The 23,145-nt window shown below is 24.1% G+C and overlaps 3 protein-coding genes across 3 annotated transcripts; all 3 read right to left on the bottom strand.

Annotated features, from left to right (window-relative positions):
* Positions 1-4,362: 4,362 nt before the first annotated feature.
* LOC127286524 (uncharacterized) lies at positions 4,363-7,274 on the bottom strand. Its single transcript, XM_051312968.1, has 3 exons — positions 7,082-7,274; positions 5,825-5,898; positions 4,363-5,511 (listed from the first exon to the last, which is right to left on the bottom strand). The coding sequence occupies exons 2-3, from the start codon at positions 5,892-5,894 to the stop codon at positions 4,442-4,444; spliced, it is 1,140 nt and encodes a 379-aa protein (XP_051168925.1). The 5' UTR covers positions 5,895-5,898; positions 7,082-7,274; the 3' UTR covers positions 4,363-4,441.
* A 3,145-nt stretch (positions 7,275-10,419) lies between these two features.
* Positions 10,420-13,678, bottom strand: LOC127286604 (uncharacterized). Its single transcript, XM_051313087.1, has 2 exons — positions 13,217-13,678; positions 10,420-11,653 (listed from the first exon to the last, which is right to left on the bottom strand). Exons 1-2 carry the CDS (start codon positions 13,236-13,238, stop codon positions 10,602-10,604), a joined length of 1,074 nt encoding a protein of 357 aa, XP_051169044.1. The 5' UTR covers positions 13,239-13,678; the 3' UTR covers positions 10,420-10,601.
* A 1,810-nt stretch (positions 13,679-15,488) lies between these two features.
* On the bottom strand, positions 15,489-20,434 carry LOC127286602 (acyl-CoA Delta-9 desaturase-like). Its single transcript, XM_051313086.1, has 5 exons — positions 20,006-20,434; positions 17,499-17,629; positions 17,170-17,375; positions 16,401-16,583; positions 15,489-15,960 (listed from the first exon to the last, which is right to left on the bottom strand). Exons 1-5 carry the CDS (start codon positions 20,259-20,261, stop codon positions 15,714-15,716), a joined length of 1,023 nt encoding a protein of 340 aa, XP_051169043.1. The 5' UTR covers positions 20,262-20,434; the 3' UTR covers positions 15,489-15,713.
* Between the last annotated feature and the right edge of the window lie 2,711 nt (positions 20,435-23,145).

Raw genomic sequence — 23,145 nt, 5'->3', positions numbered from 1 at the left:
TGTAAGTGAGAAAACCCACTCTTCGACCTTAATAAGTGAGAACCTGTCTTACTGAGAAACCTCGATAAGTGAGAAGAAATTTTCGGTCCCTTGGATTCTCACTTATCGAGGTTTGACTGTATATCATATTCCATGTCATTAAATGGACGTACATTAAATCATTTTATTTTTTTCAGTGCTAAAAAAGCATCGGCAAAATCTTGAAAATACCATTTGGTCAATAATTTTACGTCGTTTTTTTATATTATTATCTTTGATCAATCATGAGCATATTAAGAACAATAATAGCCATCGTATTTACTGTACTTTCAGTAGTCAACAGTAGCAATATTACAATCTCTGAAGATGATTTAAAATTGTTACAAAAAGTTCTCCATGATTCGGAACAATATACATATGTCAAGGGAAGTGAAAAATGAAGATGTAGCTATTTGCATTGGTAATACAAGATCTGGAAAAAGTACTCTAATTAATTATTTGATTGGCAACAAATTAAAGGCTGTTCGAAATTCGAGGTTCGATCCTACTACAATAGAAAAAGTAGACAAACAATCAATGGGTCCAGAAATAGGTCGTGGTACAGCATCAAACACTGCAATCCCTACAAAATGGACATCAAAGAATTTTATCGATTTATTTATTTGGGATGCTCCTGGCTTTGATGATAATAGAGGAGCAGTTCAGGACATCAGTAATGCTTTTTATCTCTATCAATTGGTGAAAAATGTAAATTCTCTAAAAATTGTTTTAATTGTCGACATAAATGATATTCTTACTGACAATGTCAAACCATTTTTATCTGTTTTAAATGCCGTTGAAAATTTATTAGGTGACAAGATGAAAAATTATTTTACAAGTATATCAATAATTTTTACAAAGGTCCCAAATACTCTAAATGACGTTCCAGTAGATATGGAATTTATAAATGCAAAATTAGAGGCACAATTTTTATCAAGTAGTGAAATGAAATTATCTAACTCTTCTAAAGAGTTTATACAATTTTTAGTGAAGAATAATAATCTCATTGCTTTATTTAAGAGACCTAAAATTGGACTTGTCACTTCTGATATTGATGTGAATATTTTTCCTGCTATTGAAAACTCCAATCGCATTGAGAAAAATTCTCTAAAGGAAATAAATCCAAGTATTTCTGAATCTTCAACACTCTCTTTATTTACTATTCGAGAGAAATTGTTTTCAAAGTCAGCATTTAATGAATTAGAAAATATTGTGAGTTACATAATTGACATGAATGTTAATTATACAGAAAATTTTATTAGAAATAATTTTAGTTTAAAAAATGAACTCAATATATTAAATGAAAAAATCAACAAAAAACACGATTTATTGAATGCTGCACGTAATGAAAAGGATTTCTATAAAAAAATAGAAATTCTCAAAATAATTGATATTGACATTAAAGAAACTATTGATAAAAATAATTTATTTGAAACAGTTAAACTAATGGAATTTTATTGAATTCTGTTTTCAAACTAAAAAAACTGATTAATTATATTCTTTTGACATTAAAAGAAATAAAAGAACGAGAATATCAAGAGAAATTAAGAAAGGATGAAGATGCACTTAAAAAGGAAGAAGAAGACAATAGAGAAAAACTGAGAAAATTAGAAGAAGAGAATAAAAGTACTATTAAGAAAATTATGGGTACTATAGCGGGTATTGGCATTGTAGCGTTTGGCGTGATGGCATTTGGATAATAATTTTAACAATGTCCTTTGATTAATTAGTTAATTAACTGATTTAAATATTAAATTGTGTGTTATCAATATTAAAACCGCTGCCAAGTTATTGTATGAATTTTTGTGTTTATTTCCCGAAAACATTGCTTTCTCATCAAAATTTTATTAACAAAGCATGAGTTTTATAATTATATCAAGTTACACAATGATAAATGTAATTAAAATAATGTAATAAAAATTTATTTCTTCCGAAAGAGTAGTCCCTTGGGGGAGGGATGCATGAATATTCCCTTCATTAGACTTGACGGAATGTTTGTGGTGTCAAATTAAAAATGATAGAATTTACATTTAATAGAATTAAAAAAAAAAAAAAAATTATAATGAGCCTAATTTTAATATCGAAAAATTACTGTTTAATAAAATTCTGATTTTGTAGAATTTCTATTTAACTGGACTGGTGATAAAGTAGATTTTTATATCGAATTTTTAAATAATACAATTTCCGTTTAACAAAATTAATATCTAGAAAAATTTTCATAAAAATAAATTTTTATATAATCGATTAAAAGTATTTTTATTAACAGAATTTTCAATTAAAAGAATTTCTATATAACAAAATTCTTATTTAACAAAAGTTTTATTCAACAAATTTCAATACAATCTAATTTTTATTTAATAAAATTGTCATTTAACAGAAATTCTTCTTAGATGAATTTTTAAGATAGAGAATTTCTATTTTATCGATATTTTATTTGACCGAAGTTTCACTTATCCGAATTTTCATTAGATAATAATGTTAAAACGTCGAATTTCCATTTATTAGTGAAAAACTTTATTATATACACGAATTTTTGCTTTTCATATATAAAAATAACGAAAGAGGAAAAAATTATACAAAATTATAATTTAATTTTATAAAAAGTTTAATTAAATTACAATTTCGTAAATAATGTTGATATCATAATTTTAATTTATTTCCATTATATTATGATTAATATTTATTTTGCTGGATTGCAACAGTAGCACCTGTCATGTATTGGTACTATATAGCTTTGAGCTTTTTTATTTAATATAAAATAATATTGACCTCATTTTTCACAATGAGCAAAATTTATTCTTTCGATAATTAAAAAATAATATTATAATATTTATATTGGATCCGCCATTTTGAATTTTTTAAAACCAATTTTAAATTCGTAATCAGGGACCCCAAAAACCCCTAAGTAAAAAGTTTCAAGCAAATCTGATATAGTTTTAGTAAATCGTCCGCCATTTTGAATATTTGAAAATGAACTTCAGATTCATCAAATTCGTAGTCAGTGATCCCCAGAAGTCCAAAATAAAAATTGTCCAATATTGAAAAGTCCAAAAAATATAAAATCCAATCAAATTTCATTTTATTTCAGCGGGAAAGAAACATTCCGCGTAATTCTTTTCAAATGATGGAAGACAGAATTTTCAGCATTGTTTCACAATATGATACTTACGTCCAAGAAAATCGACAGACTTCTTACATAGAAGCACGTGGTCACTATTTACATTTTTGAAATTTTAATCTTTTTATAACTTTTTGCAACAATCTTTTTACAAATTAACAGATTTTTTTACAGAAAAAATTTTACAACATTTTTTAAAAATTTCTGAATATATTAATCTAAATTTTTTACAGATCTTTGAGACACATGATTGTCTTGGAAACAATGTTTCTGAAATATTTCAAAATAATGTATATTTCAATAACATTGGCTAAATATCAATCAATTAAATAAATTTTTATTTTTAGACTTTAAATTTTTAGTTTTGGACCTCAAATTTTTAGTTTTGGCTTTCGTTTGCAAATATTTATTTAAAAAAAAAAACGCATCGATTTTAGTGAAAATAGCAAATTTATGTTTAATTATAGAAAATCAAGGTCAAAATTCACTATTGGAAAGAACATGAAAAAACCTTCAAAAAACATACCTGACAAAATTTTTTTTATTGCATTTATAGACAGAAAAAATTTAAATAGTAGACGGTGTCAGGGAAAACTGATAAAATTGACCCCCCTCTATCTCCCCCAAAATTTCGAAAAAGTCAAAAAATTTTTTAGGATATTTTACTATCAGGTAGGACAATAATTTCCCCAAGTTTCACTTTTTTTCGAGAAATCAATTTTTTAACTCAGTACATTACACGTAAAATGTCTCATATGTAAAATTTTTAGAGGAAAGTCAATAAAAGAAATTTTTTTATGAAATATCTTTTTATTGATTTACATTTCTTCTTTAAACTAATGTAAAATAATAAATTCTCTCTCCGGAAAAAAAAATATAATCTTATTTTTTTTTCAAATGACGCATCTTTACTCTCTAAATCTGAATTAGTAAAAATGTTCACTAATTCCAATTAGTAACTCACTTTTTGCTTCTCAATTAGTAAAATTTTACTAATTATTAGTAACTTTTAACTAATTTTAAAGCAAAAAGTGAGTCACTAATTTAAATTAGTAAACATTTTTACTAATTCAGATTTAGAGAGTATATTTTTGTTTTATACGTTTAAAAACATATTTCTATAATAATCGTAAAAATAAAACACACTTTCCTTTTCTGAATTCGATGAAATTCTGAAATTATTAAAAACAAGATGTAATAATAATTTTACATGAAAATTTTCATATTTTTATATTTAAAAAAAAAAATTTCTTCTTTTTAGTGTTGAATATAATTTTTTAAAAAAACGATTTTTTTTAACGCATTTCAATAATAATTTTTTATGCCATCGCAAGGATTAATTAAAATAAAAGAATAATAATCAATTTCATAGCTTTCATCTGATCGACGATCATATTTACTGTAGCTTCTTGTTAAAATCTCACTATTAATTTGTGGTTTTGAAAAATTAATATATTTTCCAACGGTAAATTTTGTTGAACACTGAATTAAATCATCAAAATCAAGATATTCATAGGGACGATAATCTAATTGATCATTATCAGAAATATCATCGTAAACAATATTTGGACATTCTTCATTTGAATAAACTTGTTGATATTCTATTTCAAGATCGTCGCAAATTTTTTGTACAACATTCTTTTCTGTTATTGGAATTAAAACATTTTTTTCAGTCATATTTTTTAATAGATTTCTTAATTTTCCTTCATCATTAATGGTAAAATCATTTGATTTTATTTCTAAAGGACTTTTAAAAATTTTAAATAAAATTAAAATGCGCATGCCTTTAATAATTTTGGAAATTTCATATTGTGTTTGAATTCCAAAAATAATGTAATTTAACATATTATTATTATTATTGTTGTTTATCGAAATTTTCTTTTTTAATTGACGAAAATTTAAAACGCCACCTTGACAATTGGTTGGACAAATGATAATTAAAAAATTATTTAAATTTTCTTTATGAATATTTTCACGTGGAAGACGAAAATCATTTTCTTGATAAACAATAAATTTATAAGGAATTGCATGATTATTTTCACCCAATTCTTTTATTGTTATTGATTGGCCAAGATAATTTAGAAATGAACTAAAATTTACAAGATGTTTTTGTAGTGATTTACGAATTTTTGGATGCATATTTTCTTTATTCTCAACATCGTTAGATGTATCATTAAATTTTATTTTTGAAATTACTTCGGTAGTAATGTTGAGAAGATTAATTTCCTGATTGTCAATGGTTACAAGTGCATTGTTGCAATTAATAACACCGGTTTTGATTTCTTTATTTTCAAGTATTTTTAGTTCTTCAAGAAAATCGTTAGTAGAAAATTTAACTCGTTTTTGTTGTGGTTCTTCTTTATTGATTTCATGTGCTGAAAATAAATTAATATTTGAAAAAAAAAAATTTCTTTTTAAGACTAAAGTATAATAGTTTCTAATTATGAAATTTTAAATTAATTCTTCGCTCAGTGATTATTTTTTATTCATGTAAATTAAAATATGTATTTTTAGCAAGAAAATAAATTTTTTACTTTATTATTTTTTTTTTAATACAAGTCATAAAATAACTTTTTTTAAACTTGTTTAAATTTCCAAAACATTTTTTAAATTGGGAATAAATATAAATATTTTATAAAGATAAAAAAAAGATATTCATATTTTGGTTACATTGAAAAAAATTCCTACCTTTTGCATTGGTACTCATTTTTTCAAAAATATTTGACTGTTCCTCTCTTTTAATGTGTTGCTCAGCCATTATACTAAATAAAAAAATAAACTTCTTAATGTGTAATTTTTTTTTTCGGAAATTTTATTGAAGATTTATTATTAATTAACAAAAGTTTATAAATTTAACATTTCATTTTAAGGGGAGAGGGACCGCTCAAATTTCAACCTTTCGAAATTAAGGCTGTTTCATTTTATTAATTATTTAGGATTTATTTTATTTTTTTCTGTTAATATTGAATATTTAAAAACGGCGTAATATACTATGGGAAATTGATAAACAATTAATTTACTAATAATTTTTAAAAACTCGAAATTTTCAAAAACTAAAAAATTATTTATTTCTTCAATAAATAAATAAATATAAAATAAATTAATTAAAAATAAAATATTGAATAAATAAATAAAAAATTTTAAATTCCGTCGCAATTTTTATTATTTTTTATTGCTAATTGAGGCTCCGGATTTTAAAAATTTTAATTATTGTTTCTTTTTTTTTTTTTTGCTTAGTGACTTTTGGGAAATCTGTATACAGATACCTTGGCTTCCGTATGCCAAGATTATGTGGGGGTTGGTAAAAAAAAAAAAAAAAAAAAAAAAGGAGAACACTAAACAAAATAAGCTGGCGAACTACTACCAGCCCCGACCCCTTAAAACCCATTAACCCTTCTTGGGAGCCCTTAATCCACCCTTGGTACTGTCGTTTCTTATAGAGAATTTTATTGCGCATCTTTTTTCCAAAATAAATTTTTTTTTTTTGTATAACTTACCGTTTTTTTATTTATTTACAAAAAACGTCATTTTTAAGAATCGAAATTTTTAATACTTTTTTGTGTTCAACTCGCGATTATTTCGATAAATATTAATATTTTTTTTCACGGAAATTTTAACAAAATATTCTTCAAACAATTTACAAAAGTGAAGGCATATTTGAAAAATTTTTCAAAAAATTCTATTTCTGAGTATTTAATTGTTTAAATAATTTTTCTCGAAAACTGATTCTGAACAATCAATCGTATAAATTTTTAATATTTTCAAAAAATTTTCTAAACTGGTAAAAAAAATTTTTTTATTAAATTTTGATAATTCACAATAATTTTAGATACCAAATAATGCAAGAAAAAAAATTGACACCCCTTAACAACATTAATTTCGATGAGTTGAAATTTCATTAACTGGTAAAAATGGTATATATATTTTAGAAATTTATGGTTATACCTCGATGATCGATGTACCAAAGATAAAAATTTTCCCGAAAATCCCTCTCTATTCAAAAAAACATTTATTTTATTACGATTTTAAAACGTTCAACAATTTCAAAATAAATGAAATTGAATTAAATTTTCACTAAATATGTTGTTAACAAAGGCAAAGTATTAACAATGACGAAATATAGAGAGAACAAAGAACATGTCCGTTATTACAATGGATAAGGCCAATTCTACAATACGGATTGATTGCAGATCGTAAGGGAGCATTCACAATTGGCTTCGGACAAAATTTACAAACACTACTTTTTATTGGTTATCCACAAAATAATAATAATTGAACCCAATTAAATAATTTGCATTTTATTTGTCAAATTTGTTCAGAACGAGACATGAATAATAATAATAGAATATTAATATAATACTAATAAAAACAATTGAATTTAGATAAAAAAAATGAGAGAGTTTAAAACGTGTTTTTTTTTAAATATTTTTAACTATTTACTTTTTTTGACACCTTTTTTTTTGTAAAAAATGAATTAATACTCAAAAACTAATCGACGAAATTCAATAAAAAATTAAAATACATTATTTCAAAAAGTTTATTTAATAATTTTTTAATTACCTATTAACTATTTTTATAGTAATTTTTCAAAAAAAAAAAAATTATTAACAAATTATTAAATTTATTATTTTAAATCCTATTTAAAATATATTTATTTTATGGTTAAATATTTTTTAAAACAGGTTTTCATTAAATGATTTTTGACGATTTTATTGTAAATTTACTAAAAAGTGCATTTTTCCCGATAAGAAAAAAAAAATTTCTTTTTAAATTGTTTCATAAAAATTTCGAACCTTTTTCTGAAATAATAAACGATTTTTAATTAATTCTTAGGCTTATTTTAAAGACGATTTTTCAAAGAATGAGAACTACATGTTTATTTAAAGAATTAATGTTTAATTTTATTTGTTTGTTTAAAAAAATGCAAACACCGTCAAAATTGTACCAAAAAAATAGTGGAAAAATTACAAAAAAAATTTTTTTAATAGAAAACTAATTTTTGAAATTCAAATAATTTTCCTCAATTTTCATTGAGAAATCTAAATAATATCATACTTTATATATTTTCATATCTCGTTTTTGGTATTAAAAAAGATTATTTAAAATTATTCGAATTTTCCAATACAACTCTGAATTAAAAAAAAAAAAAAAAATACACGTTAATGCTTATATAATTCTCATTCAATGGAAAATAATTTTTAAATAAGAACATTAAAATATGTTTATTATTTTCAGTTCAATTTTTTATAAAACATTGAAAGTAAAACATTTTTTTTTTTTAAATATATCTAAATAAAATATTGGCAAAATCAGTATTTTCAGGTCTTATTCTTCTCATAATTTTATCACCTTTTAAGAAATAGTGAAAAAATTTTTAGTTTTTATAAATTTTATGTTTTAAGATGTTTTTTATACATCAAAAACTTTTCTTCTTTTAGGTCTTATTATTCTCATAATTTTATCACCTTTTTAGGAAATAGTGAAAAAAATTTTTGTTTTCGTACATTTTATCTTTTAAAATGTTTTTCATACATCAAAAAATGTCGTATAATTTTTACCGGTTGTGTAATTTTTAAACTATTACATTGAAAAAAAAAATTTATTGATTCAAATACTCGATTACTTGACTATTATCAAATAAATATTTACTTGGACCAAATAATTTTTATTTAAATTAAATAAATTCTATTTGAACCAATAATTTCTGTATTTGAAATAAATACCATTTCATTGACTTAAATAATAATTATTTGATATCAAATAAATAATTATTTGATAACAAATAAATATTTATTTAATAATACTCAAGTAACCGTTTATTTGAATCAAATAAATTTTTTCTCCAGTGTATAATGTAATAATCAAAGTAGTATCTACCTTTTTTTTTTTGAAACAAAATAAAAATGTTTTAGAAAAATATTTGTTTATTAAAAATGCAAGTACAATATTACAATGCTAAATTATAATTTTTAATTACAATGTTAAATGCAAGTTCTTGACAATAGTTATTTGAAAAATAAAATAAATTAGAACAATTACATTATTCTATGTAATATTTTATAAAACAAGGAGTTAAATTTTCGATAAATACTTTTTAACACTCTTTAAACACTTCTAAAGTCATAAAATAATAATACAAAAAAAAAAATACTTTCGTTTTCTAAATATAATGGAAAAATTCAGCAATAATTATAATTACTAATATGAATAATTAAGTTTACGGAATATTTTTATAAAAGGGTCAGTCCACTGACTTTCGTCTAATAGTGGTTGCGACCAAATTTTAAAAAAATCTAGTTTTAATATATGTGAAACTCGATGATTCCCTGAGTTCATTAACCATAATATTATGGTAAAAATTTTATTCCCTTTAAAAATATTAAATATCAAAAATAGGAGGTTCACAATGTGATTTTGTAACCTTAAATTTTTCAATTTTTTTAAAAACCCTATTATTAAAAAACTATTAAAAATTAGATGTTGAAACTCACCAAAAACATAAATCACTTATTATTCTGCACAGAGGAACGAAAGAATTATTGCAAAAATTTATTATTTTTGGATGATTTACGATTTTTAAAAAAATTTTATTTAAATATTCTCAAGATTTTTATTTACTTATAACTTTTTTGTCGGTGCTCCGAAAAAATTGTGGTTTTGCACAAAGATTTTTTATAATATTCTTTATCTTCTATTAAAATCTTACGAAGGTGTTTGGCTTCGTTTTGGAGATATTAATTTTCAAAATTTTTTATTTAAAAAGGTTAATTAAAAGACTTGAAGTTAACTGACCAATTTCAAATCGCTACATTTTAATATATTTTTATAAAAAATGCAGCAGTTTGAGTTTGGTTAGTTAACTTCAAGTCTTTTAATTAACCTTTTTAAATAAAAAATTTTTTAAATTAATATCTCCAAAACGAAGCAAAACACCTTCGTAAGATTTTAATAGAAGATAAAGAATATTATAAAAAATCTTTGTGCAAAACCACAATTTTTTCGGAGCACCGACAAAAAAGTTATAAGTAAATAAAAATCTTGAGAATATTTAAATAAAATTTTTTTAAAAATCGTATATCATCCAAAAATAATAAATTTTTGCATTAATTCTTTCGTTCCTCTGTTCAAAATAAAGTGATTTATGTTTTTGGTGAGTTCCAACATCTAATTTTTAATAGTTTTTTAATAAAAGCGTTTTTAAAAAAATTGAAAAATTTAAGGTTACAAAATCACATTGTGAACCTCCTACTTTTGATATTTAATATTTTTAAAGGGAATAAAATTTTTACCATAATATTATGGTTAACGAATTTCAGGGAATCATCGAGTTTCACATATATTAAAACTAGATTTTTTTTAAATTTGGTCGCAACCACTATTAGACAAAAGTCAGTGGACTGACCCAAAAGCATATTATTATTTTTTTTCCTCTTTTCTCGAAAACAATTTTTCTTTTTTTAAGTTTTCACTCGGTTTTTGGTTTAAATTCTCTACAAGGATTAATTAATAAAAAAGAATAATATTCAACTTCATCGCACGATGATTTTGGTGAATTTGATTTACGATATCTTGTATATTTATCGCTAATTTTTTGCGGTTTCATTGGATTAACATATGTATTAACAGAAAATTGTTTCTCATCATCAATTAAATCTTCAAAATTTAAAAAAACATTAAAACGACAAAATGATTGTTCCTGAGCATCAGAAATATCATCGTAAACAATTTTTGGACATTCCTCATCGGCATAAACTTGTCGATATTTTATTTTAATATCGTCACAAATTTTTTTTGCAATATTTCCCTCAGTTATTGGTATTAAAATATTTTTATCCGTTAAATTTTTCAATAAACTCTTTAAATTATCCGTATTAAGTTGTGTTAATTCTTTTAATTCAATTTCAAAATTTGTTTCAATTATTTTAAATGTTAATAAAACACAAATACCATGAGTTATTTTGGAAATTTCATATTTAGTTTTAATATTAAATAAAATGTAATTCAATTGTTTTTCATTAATTTGAGAATTTTTAAAAGTTTTTTTTAATTGGGGAAATATAATTTCACCACCATTATAATTGGTTGGTGAAATGACGATTAAAAATTTACTGACATTTTTCTCATTGATATTATTGTATAATTGACGATAATCATTTTCACGATAAATGATAAATTTATCGGGAATTGCGTGATAATTTTCACCCAATAATTTTGTTGTTATCGATTGTCCAATGTAATTTGTGAATGGACAAGAAATTTTTGATAATTGTCTTTCAAGTGATTTTTCTTTATTTTCGTTGTTGGATGATGATTTTGTGAATTTGATTTTTGATGTTATTTTCGAATCAATATTAAGAAGATCGATTTTTTCATCGTCGATTGTGATAACAGCACTGGTGCAATTAATAAATCCTGTTTTGATTTCCCTGTTTTCAAGGATTTTTAATTCTTCTGCTATATTTTCGGGAGAATATTTAATTCTCTTCTGAGGTGGTTCATCGTTATTGATAACGTTTGCTGAAAATTTAAGATAAACTGATAAAACTCTTTTCAGATTTAAAGAATAAAATATATAAAATATATTTTTTAAAAATTTTCATAATTTTCATTTAAAAGAATTTAATTTTTCAAAATTTCATTTATCGTTGGCTGAATTTTCATTTCCTCGAATTCGAATTTTTGAAAAAATTTCCTTTTTAAAACATAAAATTTTAAGGTAGCCGAATTTGTATTTAACAGAATTTTTAATTTACCAAAATTTTTTTTACCCAACACGAATTTATTTTTAAAAAAAAACTATTTTTTAAAAAAAACTAATAGAATCGAATTTTCAATTATTCGAATCTTCATTTTTCCGAATTTTTATTTTTGCAAATTGTAATTTATATATTTTATAGAATTTTTAAAAAGCCGAATTTTTATTTGACCGAACAAAACAAGCGAGAGAAAAATTTCGGCGTAAATTAAAAAATTGTTCAATCGCAATTTTTCTTTTTTTTCATAATTTTTGATTGAACAATTTTTAAAATCGTGACAATAGCAAATAAAAATTCGGCGTTTTAAGAATTTCGAAAAATTATTTTTAAAATTAAAATAAATCAAATTTTTATTTAGCAAAAATTTTAGTGATTCGAAATTTTAAATACCAAAATTTCCAATTCACCGAATCTTCATTTTTCCATTTTAATTATTTTAACTATTCGAAAAAATGAAGATTCGATGAATTGAAAATTCTGGTATTTAAAATTTCAAAGCACTAAAATTTTTGTTAAATAAGAATTCTGCTAAATAAAAATTCGGTTAAATTGGAATTTTCATTAAATAATTCCGTTGGATAAAGAAAAATTTTGTAAATTAAAAATTATTTCAAATTTTTTTTTTTAAACTGTCATGGCAAAAAAATGAAAAAAAAATTATTGGAATGGACGTAAAACAATTTTTTCAATATTAAAAATTTTGTTAAATAAAAATTCGTTGGGCTTAAAATTTTTTAATTATACGTAAAAATTCGTTCAAAAATTATTGTTAATTACATATTTTGTTAAATGTGAATTTTATTTTAATAAAAATAATGTTTAGTGAATATTCAAATCAGTAAAAATTTGATTAAATAATACATTTCTGTAAAATTAAAATTCTTTTCTAAAAAAAATTTTTCTAAATATAAATTTTATGAATATAAATTCGATGGAAGTGGAAAATATTCTATATAAAATTTCGTCTTAATAAAAATTTGGTTAAAAATCAAAATTTTGTTATAACTAAAATATATAAAAAAAATTGAAAAATAAAAGAAAAATTCAATTTAATATAAAGTCTACTTTAAAAAATTCTGCCAAATAGAAATTTAATATAGTAATTTTCGATGCAAAAAAAAAAATTTTAGGTTAGAGCTTTGTGCAGTAATATTACACGATATTAAAAATAATCACCTTTTTTTTATTAATATAAGTATTTTCTAAACATTGTAGTATTAACAAAGGAATTATGATTAATTAAAGTTAAATGTGGAGAGAAAATTCTAATACTAATTTACACAAAATTTATTGGAAATAGTAATATATTGTTAAATTTTCTTACATTTGTTTGTGACTTCAGACATGGCTTCCGGTTATTAATATAAAAATTTACAACAAAAAGTGAAAAGCAATTTAATTAATTTTTTTTTGCGTCTTTTTTGACTTGGCAAGTAGTAGTTTGGTGTACTAGCTGTGAATGCGATACTTGTTTAAATCTTCATTCACACTGATAATTTAACTAAATAAAGAGGAACGTCTGAAATGTGACAATTTGCTGGGGTGTTATTAAGGTGCTTCTACAAAAATTTTCTCTTCAGAGGGCCAATGACAGGGTTGGGTAGTTAGGGTTAGGGTAGTTAGACACTTAAAATGACATTCCCCAACACTTGTGCTCAGTTTAAGGCCAGGTCCAAGTCGAGTCAGCTGTTCCTTTGAAGTTTCAATGGAACATATTGTTCTATATTTTTCAAATCAATAATTAAAGGTCTAATATTTTTCAGAAAACTTCCCTACATATTAATGAAGATATTTGTCACTGGAAGTTTTTCGAATTCGAAAATTCCTCACACAATTTTTTCAATTGAATGTAAGAGAATCAATTTTCGAGAAAAATTATTTAAACAATTAAATACTTGGACGTAGAATTTTTTAAAAAAAAACTTTCAAATGTGCTTTCACTTTTAAAATAGTTTGACGAATATTGTGTTAAAATATCGTGAAAAAATATTAATATTTGTCGAAATAATCGCGAGTTGAACACAAAAAAGCATTAAAATTTTCCGATTCTTAAGAATGACGTTTTTTGTCAATAAATAAAAATCGGTAAGTTATTAAAAAAAAAAAATTTATTTTGGAAAAAAAATGTGCAATAAAATTTTCTATAAAAAGCAATAATTGAAATTTAATTTTGAACAATTTCCAAATTTTATCTCCAGGGGCTAAATTATTTTACGACAGTTCGCCCGCGTGGAAATGGAACCATGGGTAAAATCATAAAAACCATGGGCGAAATTGATTGCCAAGGTAAATACGATTAGACCCATGGGTTTAAACCTTGGCAAAAATCTTAAAAATCATTGCTCATGTCCGTTTCCCATGGGAAATTTTTTTTTTTTAATTTTACGGATTTTTAACCATTGCTGAAATCTTGGAAACCTTGGAAAATTTTTTTTCATTTTACTAATTTTAGACCATTGCTAAAAACTTGCCAACCATGGGAAAATTAATTTTTTAAATTTACAGTTTTTGGACCATTGCTAAAATCTTGCCAAACGATGGGAAATAAAAAAAAAAAAATTTTTTAATTTTGAACCATTGATAAAATCTTGCGAACCATGGAAAAATTATTTTTTTTAATTTTACTGATTTTGGACCATTGCTAAAATCTTGCGAAACATGGGAAAATTATTTTTCTTAATTTACGGATTTTTGACCATTGCTAAAATCTTTCGAACCATGGGAAATTTTTTTTTAAATTTACTGTTTTTAAACCATTGCTAAAATCATGAAACCCATGGGAAAAAGTTTTTTAATTTTTTTGATTTTAAACCATTGCTAAAATCTTGTGAACCATGGGAAATTTTTTCTATTTTACGGATTTTGGAGCATGGTTAAAAACTTGCGAACCTTTGGGAATTATTTTTTAAAATTAATTTTCCATATTTCGCATGATTTTCGCAATGGTAAAAAATCCGTAGATTAAACAAAATAATTTTCCCATGGTTCGCAAGTTTTTAGCCATTGTCCAAAATCCGTAAGAAAGAAAAAAAAAATTTTCCCATGGTTCGCAAGATTTATGCAATTGTCCAAAATCCGTAAAATTAAAAAATTGTTTCCCATGGTTGGCAAGTTTTTAGCCATGGTCCAAAATCCGTAAAATTAAAAAAAAATTTCCTATGGAAAATTGTACCATGGGAAACGGACATAAGCAATGGTTTTTGAAATTTTTACCAAGGTTTAAACCATGGGTCTAATCGTTTTTTTCTTGGCAATCGATTTCGCCCATGGTTTTTATGATTTTACCCGCATAGTTTCATTTCTATTGCGCTTGTGCCCATTTATGATCCGGAGCCTCAATTCTTAAAAAATATAAATAATTATGTTCTATAAGCTTAATGAAATTAAAAAATTGTTATTATTATTATAACTAGTTTGGTCAATTTTTTTTTAAAAAAGGTCGAACATATTTTAAAGAGGTTAATTAGGTAATAAAACACTGAAAAATTAAAGATGGGGATTTCTCTGAAATTTCTAACAATTTGAACTCGAGAGTTATTTATGTTAAGAAATTTTTTTATTAGTATTTTTTTTGTAATTCACGCAGAAGTTTTTTTTTTAAATTATCATTTTAAATGGGGGAAAAAAAATTGATGACGCGCGACAAACGCGTTATTGCTTATTTTAATTTGTAATTATTGTTTTTACATATCTTCTTTGTTAAATGAATTTAAACATTTTTTAAAGCACATAAATTGTTAATTACAAATTTTCTCATTTTTAATAATACAATAAATATTAGTTGCCTTTATTTATTAAATTAAACTTTATCATAACATTTTTCAACAAAATTTACTTCCGTTTCCTTTTTTATTCATCACTGCTTTTATTAATTCTTTCGACGGTTGTTTTAAATCGTATGCCCATCCGATTTTTGCAAACATATCAATTAAACAGGTAGTCCAATTTAAATTGTAAATTCCCAATTCTGCGCATTTATAATCGTACGGAAACATATGATGATAATTGTGAAAGCCTTCTCCTAAAGTTGCATAGGCAACCAATTTGTTTTCCACTGGAGCTATTGTTCTGCAATAATAATATTAACTTTAGAGTAATTGATAGTTTTTTATTAACCGAAAAAATTGAATTTTATAATTAGAATTTATATAACCATTAGAAAAAATTCTTATTTTTGTTTATTATTATTTATTGACCTTCAAACTACTGCAGAGGTCTAAGAGACCGCTATAGCAGTTCAAGGATTTATTAAATTATTTATTAATGATTAATTATAATTCTATGTTAACAAATAAATGTTTGCGTTATTTTACCCCTTAAACTTCTGCAGCGGTCTGAGAGACCGCTATAACAGTTTAAAGGTTAAAATAACGCAAAAATTTCTAAATTCGAAATTTATTTTGTTTTCATTATCTTCAATTTTTAGTAAAGTGTTTTTAATATTTCTCTCTGTTTTACTATTGTCATTAAAAAAAAATATTTTATGTAGTTAAAGAAAAATATCTTACTTATCATAAGGTTTAGAACCCCACATGTGAGCAAAACTATTGACACTCCAAGTATAATTCAATGTTTGAATGAAACGCGCATTTGTTGCCATTATTGAATAGTACCAGCCTTCATGCCAAAAGTATACGGGTATAATTATTGGTATTACAAAACAGCAAAGGATATTCAAAATTATATGATACCTACATAAGAGAAAAATAATTTCTTTTTTTTTTGCAAAAATTGTTAGCAACTTCCTTGCGAGAAGTTCAAATTTTATCATTTTGGAAAACCAAGAAAAAAAATTTCTTTGAAACAAAGAAATAAGTTTTTTTTAAATATTACTTTTTGAATTAATGATGAAATTTGTTTGAACCAAAAAAGAAAATTTTTGTTTAAATTAAAGATATATTTTTCTTTGAATGATATACTTTTCATATAAAGATTTCATTGCGAGTTGACAAAAAAAGAAGTAAAGAAATAATTTCTTTAAATTAAAGAAATTTTTTCTTTGACCCTATTGGGATCTGAAATACTGCGATACGCCATCTGGTGAGAGCCTTGTTGTGGTGGCCATGTTTTCATTCCGTGTTTCTCTAACATATACAAAAGAAAGAGATAAAAAACCTAGATGGTTGTCACAAAAAGGCTCAGGGGTGGGTCAGTTTCGCGTGATTTCTGATCCCAATATATATTATATATATTTGACCCAATATTAACAAATTTCTTTGATTCAAATGAAAATTTCTTTAAAATAAAGAAGTTTTTTTTCTGAGTGATATAATATACTTTTCAGCAAATACAATAATTGGATCCTTTAGAATGTCCCTCATATCAATTTCACATCCTCGTTTTATTACTTCCGGACGTTTTTTCATCAAAAGCCAACCAATGTGAGAGAAAAAAAATCCCCGTTTACTGTTATGTGGATCTGCTTCCGTCTCGGAATATTTATGATGAACGCGATGATCTCTCACCCAATTGTATAGTGAAAACTAAGAAAGGAAGAAATTTAAAGTTTTTGAATTTATTTCGTCAAAATGACCCTAAGGAGAGTTAAAAAGCGTATACACGGTTTTTTTTTAAAAATAAAATATAATCCTATATTATTTTCCTACTTGTCCAGATGTGTAGTAACAATAAAGAAGAAATATTTTTAGAGGCAATTTAGCTTTATAAGCCCGATGGGTCCATAGACGGTGTGCACCAGCAGTTATTCCAAAACCAACCATATGTGAAACAATATATGCTAAAATTATAAATTTTAATGATATTTGCATATAGAAAATATTTTTTAAAAAACATTAATAAGACTTTATTCAATTTTATTTATTATAAAGCAAAAACGATGCATTATTATGTTCTACACTGAAAAAAAATTTATTTGTATCAAATAAAAAGTATTTGATCCAAATACATCATTTACTTGTCTATTATTCAATAAATATGTATTTGAACCAAATACACATTTACTAAACCTAAGTATTTTATTTTATCGTATCAAATAAAGAGTTATTTGAATCAAATACAAAATATTCAAATCAAATAAATGGAATATTCAAAGCTAATAAATAATTTTTTAAATCAATTATGAAAATTATTTCATTCAGTACTGCATGTTTTTTGATTCAAATAAATATTTATTTGAATTAATAAAATAGTTTACTTGAAACAACTAAAAATTTTCTTGAATCAAATATTCGATTATTTGTCATAAGTAATTGTTTTAATTGAAACTAAAACCTCTTTAATTGCGGCAATTATTATTTTATTTGATCCAAATACATAATTTATTTGCATAAAATGTAAGAATTTTTTGATTCAAATAAATCAAAATTTGAATTGAATAAATAACATATTTATTTACTAATTCTTCCATTTTTCTAAATTAAATTCTTACTCAAATAAATAAATTAAAAAATATGTAATTTCTACATACTATGATCGAATATTTTCATTTTTCAACTAATTCATACATAGAATTAATGATTAAATGCAAACCTGAGAAATAAATAAATCTAACGCATGGGGGGAATCGAACCTACGACCTACGGACTATGAGTCTAACGCTTTACCAACTACGCTACGCACGCTACGTGAAAACGAATGCTAACTTTTTGATGGCATTTAAACTTGTAAAATACCTAACTCAGAAAAGTGCTTAACATCATTAAGTTAAAATTAAGATATTAAATTATATTTTCCAATTAAATGCAATTAATAAAATATAATTAATTATAAGCTTCATGATTATTATCATGAATCATCCCAGGTGAATTTTCAAAAAAAGTGTAAATATATTTTTATTAAAAACGCGTTTTTCGTTGTTCTGAATAAAGTTATTGTATCAATAATACTTTTTATTGGTTTCAATAAAACAAAATATTTAAGTGAAATAAATAAATTAATTGTTTCAAGTAAATCATTATTATCGTTTCAAATAAACATTTAATTGATTGAAATATTTTTTTATTTGTCTTGATGAAATAGTGTATTAGGATTAAATAATGAATTATTTGTATTAAATAATTCAGTTTATTTGAATCAATTACATAAATTTATTGTGTCAAATACTTTTTATTTGTATCAAATAAACGATAAATATTTGAGTTAAATAAATGAATGAATAATTTCAAGTAACTCATTATTTATATTAAATAAATTCATTTATTTAATTCAAAATTAATTATTTAATTGAACCAAATACGATTTATTTGGTTCAAATAAATGCGATTCAAATAATTCAAGTTATTTGAATCAAATACATATTTTTTCGATCCAAATAAAAAGTATTTGAACCAATTAAATATTTTTCAAATAATTTGAAGTATTTGAATCAAATAAATTTTTTTTTCAGTGTAAAAATCATTAGTCAGAATTTTCATTTTATGGAATTTCATTTTCCATAATTATTTTTGAGACAAATTTTTATTTGTTCGAATTAGTATTTTGTAGAATTTTCATCAAAACGATTTTCTATATTACATAATTTTTATATGACCGAAAATTCACTTCACAGAATTTTTATTTGTTAGAATTTTTATTTGCTCGAATTTTCATTTAACATAATAGGCATTTTAAAGAATTTTTATTGAGTAGAATTTCATTGCATAGAATTTTCATTTTATTCTTTCAGATGGATTTTCATTTGTCCGAAATTGCAAATGTCCGAACAATTGATTTTGGCGCGATTTTTAAAATCAACCAATCACAATTTTATGTATAATTTTTGATTGGTTGATTTTAAAAATCGCGCCAAAATCGATTGTTTGCTCAGTCATTTGAAATTTCGGACAAATGAAAATCCTATAAATTAGAAATTCTGTTAAATGATTTTTCGGTTAAGTAAAAATTTAGTAGTATGAAAAATTGATTATATGGAAATCCAATCAAATAATAATTCGAACAAATGAAAATTCATCTGAAAGAATAAAATGAAAATTCTACCCAATAAAAATTCTTTAAAATGCCTATTATGTTAAATGAAAATTCGAGAAAATAAACATTCGTCTGAAAAATAATTATGACAAATGAAATTCCATAAAATGAAAATTCTAACTAATGATTTTTAGAACATAATCATGCGTCCCATTTTTTTTTTTTTTTTTTTGAATAAAATACTTACAAAAAAAGAATGTCCTTTTTTTCTGAAAATAAGGAAAAGTCGCAAAACCATAAACTGCTACAATGTGGAGTATTAAAAAAATTATTATATTTAACCACTTTAATTCTGTTTGAAAATATGTTGAAGTTCCCTTTATTTTAAATCCATTAGTTTGTTGAATTTTTTCTCCATGCTTCGATGAAATATTTGTCGTCGTCAAGGCTAAAATATTTCCATTTTTTGCACAAGTTTCAACCATGGATGAATTTAGAGACATTTCAGTATTTAAAAATAGATAAGATATATATAATGTATTTTAAAAAAAATGACTTCGAAAATTAGTAAATTATAATTCGACTCAATTTTAATTTTCTTTTTTTTTTAATATTCAAAAACAAAAATTAACTGACAATAAATCATCCAGAAGTGAAGTTTAATACTGATTAGCAGAGATTTGGATTGATACTTTTAACTTATTGTTAAACATCGAAAACATTACAAAAACAAATTAGCTTTTTTACTTCTTTTTTTTGGCTTTGTTTTGTTTTAGAATATTTTTAAATAATCGAATAATTATAAATTTTTTGTTGTATTCCTTTTTTATACTTATATATATATATATAATATTAATATTTTACGTACTGAAAAATATCACCAAAACATGCAATTAATAGAATCTCATTTATTACCATTCTTTGTAAAACCTCAAAGGGGTCAAGTTTGAGAGACTGTATCTCGCAAACTATTAGAGCTATTACATTGTTCTTTTTTGCAAATTGTCTTACATATGTATATAAGGAAAGAGACAAAACAGCAAGATGGTTGCCGCAAGTGGTTTCAAAGTTGAGTAGTTACACAAGATTTCGGATTCCAATAACTCGGATTCTATTTATCCAAAAAATAAAGAAAAAAAAATAATTTTCTTCGTAATTAAAGCCTGCAGGCATTATGCCTAAAATCAATTATCTATTCCTTTTTTGGTTTTTAGCTACGACCCAAAAACTGCTAAAAAAAACCCTTTTTTTGGAAAATTTTTTGAATTCACTACCATTTTGTCATTTTTAATAACCCATTAACGACCGCCAGGACGAAAAATTTACCTTCACTTAGCAGCTGTTATTTTATATGAAAAAATAATTTAAAAAATTCAGGATAGCCCATTTCTAACGTAAAATTTATCGCTCTTTTCGATTCTGAAGTCCAAATTTAATTATAATTAAATCCTTAATATTTATAACAATTTTATTGCAAAAAAACATGATTTTCTGCAAAAAAATTTTTATTCAAAAAATATTTTGACATGGAACGACAGTTAATTTGCTCCGGAACCCAAAATATCGCGTCCTCGAATACCCAGCTACAAAACTATATAGTTGCGAATTTCAAAATTTAAGATGACGGACGACAAAATGGCGATTTTCCACTAAAAAAGATTTAAAAAATACTATTTTGCAAAAAATAATATATTGGTGAATTATTTTTATTTCTGTACCATATACTTATGTTTTTTGGGTCACTAAACACGAATACGGTATAAGTTTTCAAAAATTCAAAATGGCGGATCCAATATGGCGGACAATTTTTTCAAAAACTTAATGGATTTATCTGAAATTTGTTACTCCGGGGTTTTTGGGGTCGCCGGTTACGAATCTGAAGTTACTTTTCAATAATTCAAAATGGCGGACAATTTTTTCATAAACTGAATGGATTTATCTAAAATTTGTTACTCAGGGGTTTTGGAGTCGCCGGTTAAGAATCTGAAGTTACTTTTCAATAATTCAACATGGCGGATCCAAAATAGCCTACAAATTTTAACCCTGCAGAAAATCCTTTAAAGTACGCCTCTCTTTAGAAATTTTTATAAAAAATGTTAAACAATTTGATAATTTCAGTACTCCTTTGACGGTAGAAATGGTGAAATTTTATAGTCACACAGTAATAAAATAGTAGATCAGTAAAAAAAAATGTGTTTGATTTCAATATAAAGTGAAGTAATTCGTAATCAACGACCCCAAAAACTCAATAAGTATTGATTTTCATGCAAATTCGGTGAATTTTAAAATTTGTAGGCTATTTCGGATCCGTCATGTTGAATTATTGAAAAGTAACTTCAGATTCGTAACCGGCGACCCCAAAAACCCCGGAGTAACAAATTTCAGATAAATCCATTGAGTTTTTGAAAAAATTGTCCGCCATATTGGATCCACCATTTTGAATTTTTGAAAACTTATACCGTATTCGTGTTTAGTGACCCAAAAAACATAAGTATATGGTGCAGAAATAAAAATAATTCACCAATATATTATTTTTTGCAAAATAGTATTTTTTAAATCTTTTTTAGTGGAAAATCGCCATTTTGTCGTCCGTCATCTTAAATTTTGAAATTCGCAACTATATAGTTTTGTAGCTGGGTATTCGAGGACGCGATATTTTGGGTTCCGGAGCAAATTAACTGTCGTTCCATGTCAAAATATTTTTTGAATAAAAATTTTTTTGCAGAAAATCATGTTTTTTTGAAATAAAATTGTTATAAATATTAAGGATTTAATTATAATTAAATTTGGACTTCAGAATCGAAAAGAGCGATAAATTTTACGTTAGAAATGGGCTATCCTGAATTTTTAAAATTATTTTTTCATATAAAATAACAGCTGCTAAGTGAAGGTAAATTTTTCGTCCTAGCGGTCGTTAATGGGTTAAATATTTTTTATCGGGCAAGGCACAATGCTCAACCACGTGTCTCAGTTTTAAAACGCCTCTTTTTTTTGTTTTTAAATCCGATGCCCCTGAGAGGCTGCAGCTTGTCCGCTGATTGACCTAATTTTTTTTACCTTGACTTCAGTGCCCTCTGGTGACCAGAAAGATCCAATAAAAATTTTTTTTTTTTTTTTTTTCTTAAAGAACTATTTGTCCTTAATATTGTATTTCTTTTCTTTAAATAAAGTAATTAACGAGAAAAAAATTTTTGTTTCAACCCTTTTTTTACTGCTTCTAAAGTGTAATACTACCTTAATCCACATCAGCTGGTACGTGCATTTTTTAGACAAAATTCATGTGTTTATAGTGTCGTAGATTTATATGCGTAAGAAAAGTTATGAACTATATATATTTTTTAAATTTGTTTTTATTTAATTTGACACGGCAATTGACTATTAACTCTA

The sequence above is a fragment of the Leptopilina boulardi genome, unplaced genomic scaffold, assembly GCF_019393585.1.
Source record: "Leptopilina boulardi isolate dan_hultmark-lab unplaced genomic scaffold, ZJU_Lbou_2.1 LbouV2_362, whole genome shotgun sequence".
NCBI classification, from domain to species: domain Eukaryota; kingdom Metazoa; phylum Arthropoda; class Insecta; order Hymenoptera; family Figitidae; genus Leptopilina; species Leptopilina boulardi.
Note: the sequence above shows the minus strand (reverse complement) of the source record. Positions and strands in the feature narration are given on the sequence as shown.

Excerpts from the sequence above, each read along its gene's own strand:
- LOC127286602 (XM_051313086.1), bottom strand. The coding sequence starts at position 20,261 with ATGTCTCTAAATTCATCCATGGTTGAAACTTGTGCAAAAAATGGAAAT. Across the intron at positions 17,376-17,498 it reads GTTACTACACATCTGGACAA|TTTTCACTATACAATTGGGT; the intron begins GTAGGAAAATAA and ends TTCCTTTCTTAG. Across the intron at positions 16,584-17,169 it reads ATTATTGTATTTGCTGAAAA|GTATCATATAATTTTGAATA; the intron begins GTATATTATATC and ends TCTCTTATGTAG.
- LOC127286524 (XM_051312968.1), bottom strand. The coding sequence starts at position 5,894 with ATGGCTGAGCAACACATTAAAAGAGAGGAACAGTCAAATATTTTTGAA. Across the intron at positions 5,512-5,824 it reads AATGAGTACCAATGCAAAAG|CACATGAAATCAATAAAGAA; the intron begins GTAGGAATTTTT and ends ATTTATTTTCAG.
- LOC127286604 (XM_051313087.1), bottom strand. The coding sequence starts at position 13,238 with ATGTCTGAAGTCACAAACAAAT. Across the intron at positions 11,654-13,216 it reads GTCTGAAGTCACAAACAAAT|CAAACGTTATCAATAACGAT; the intron begins GTAAGAAAATTT and ends TTAAATTTTCAG.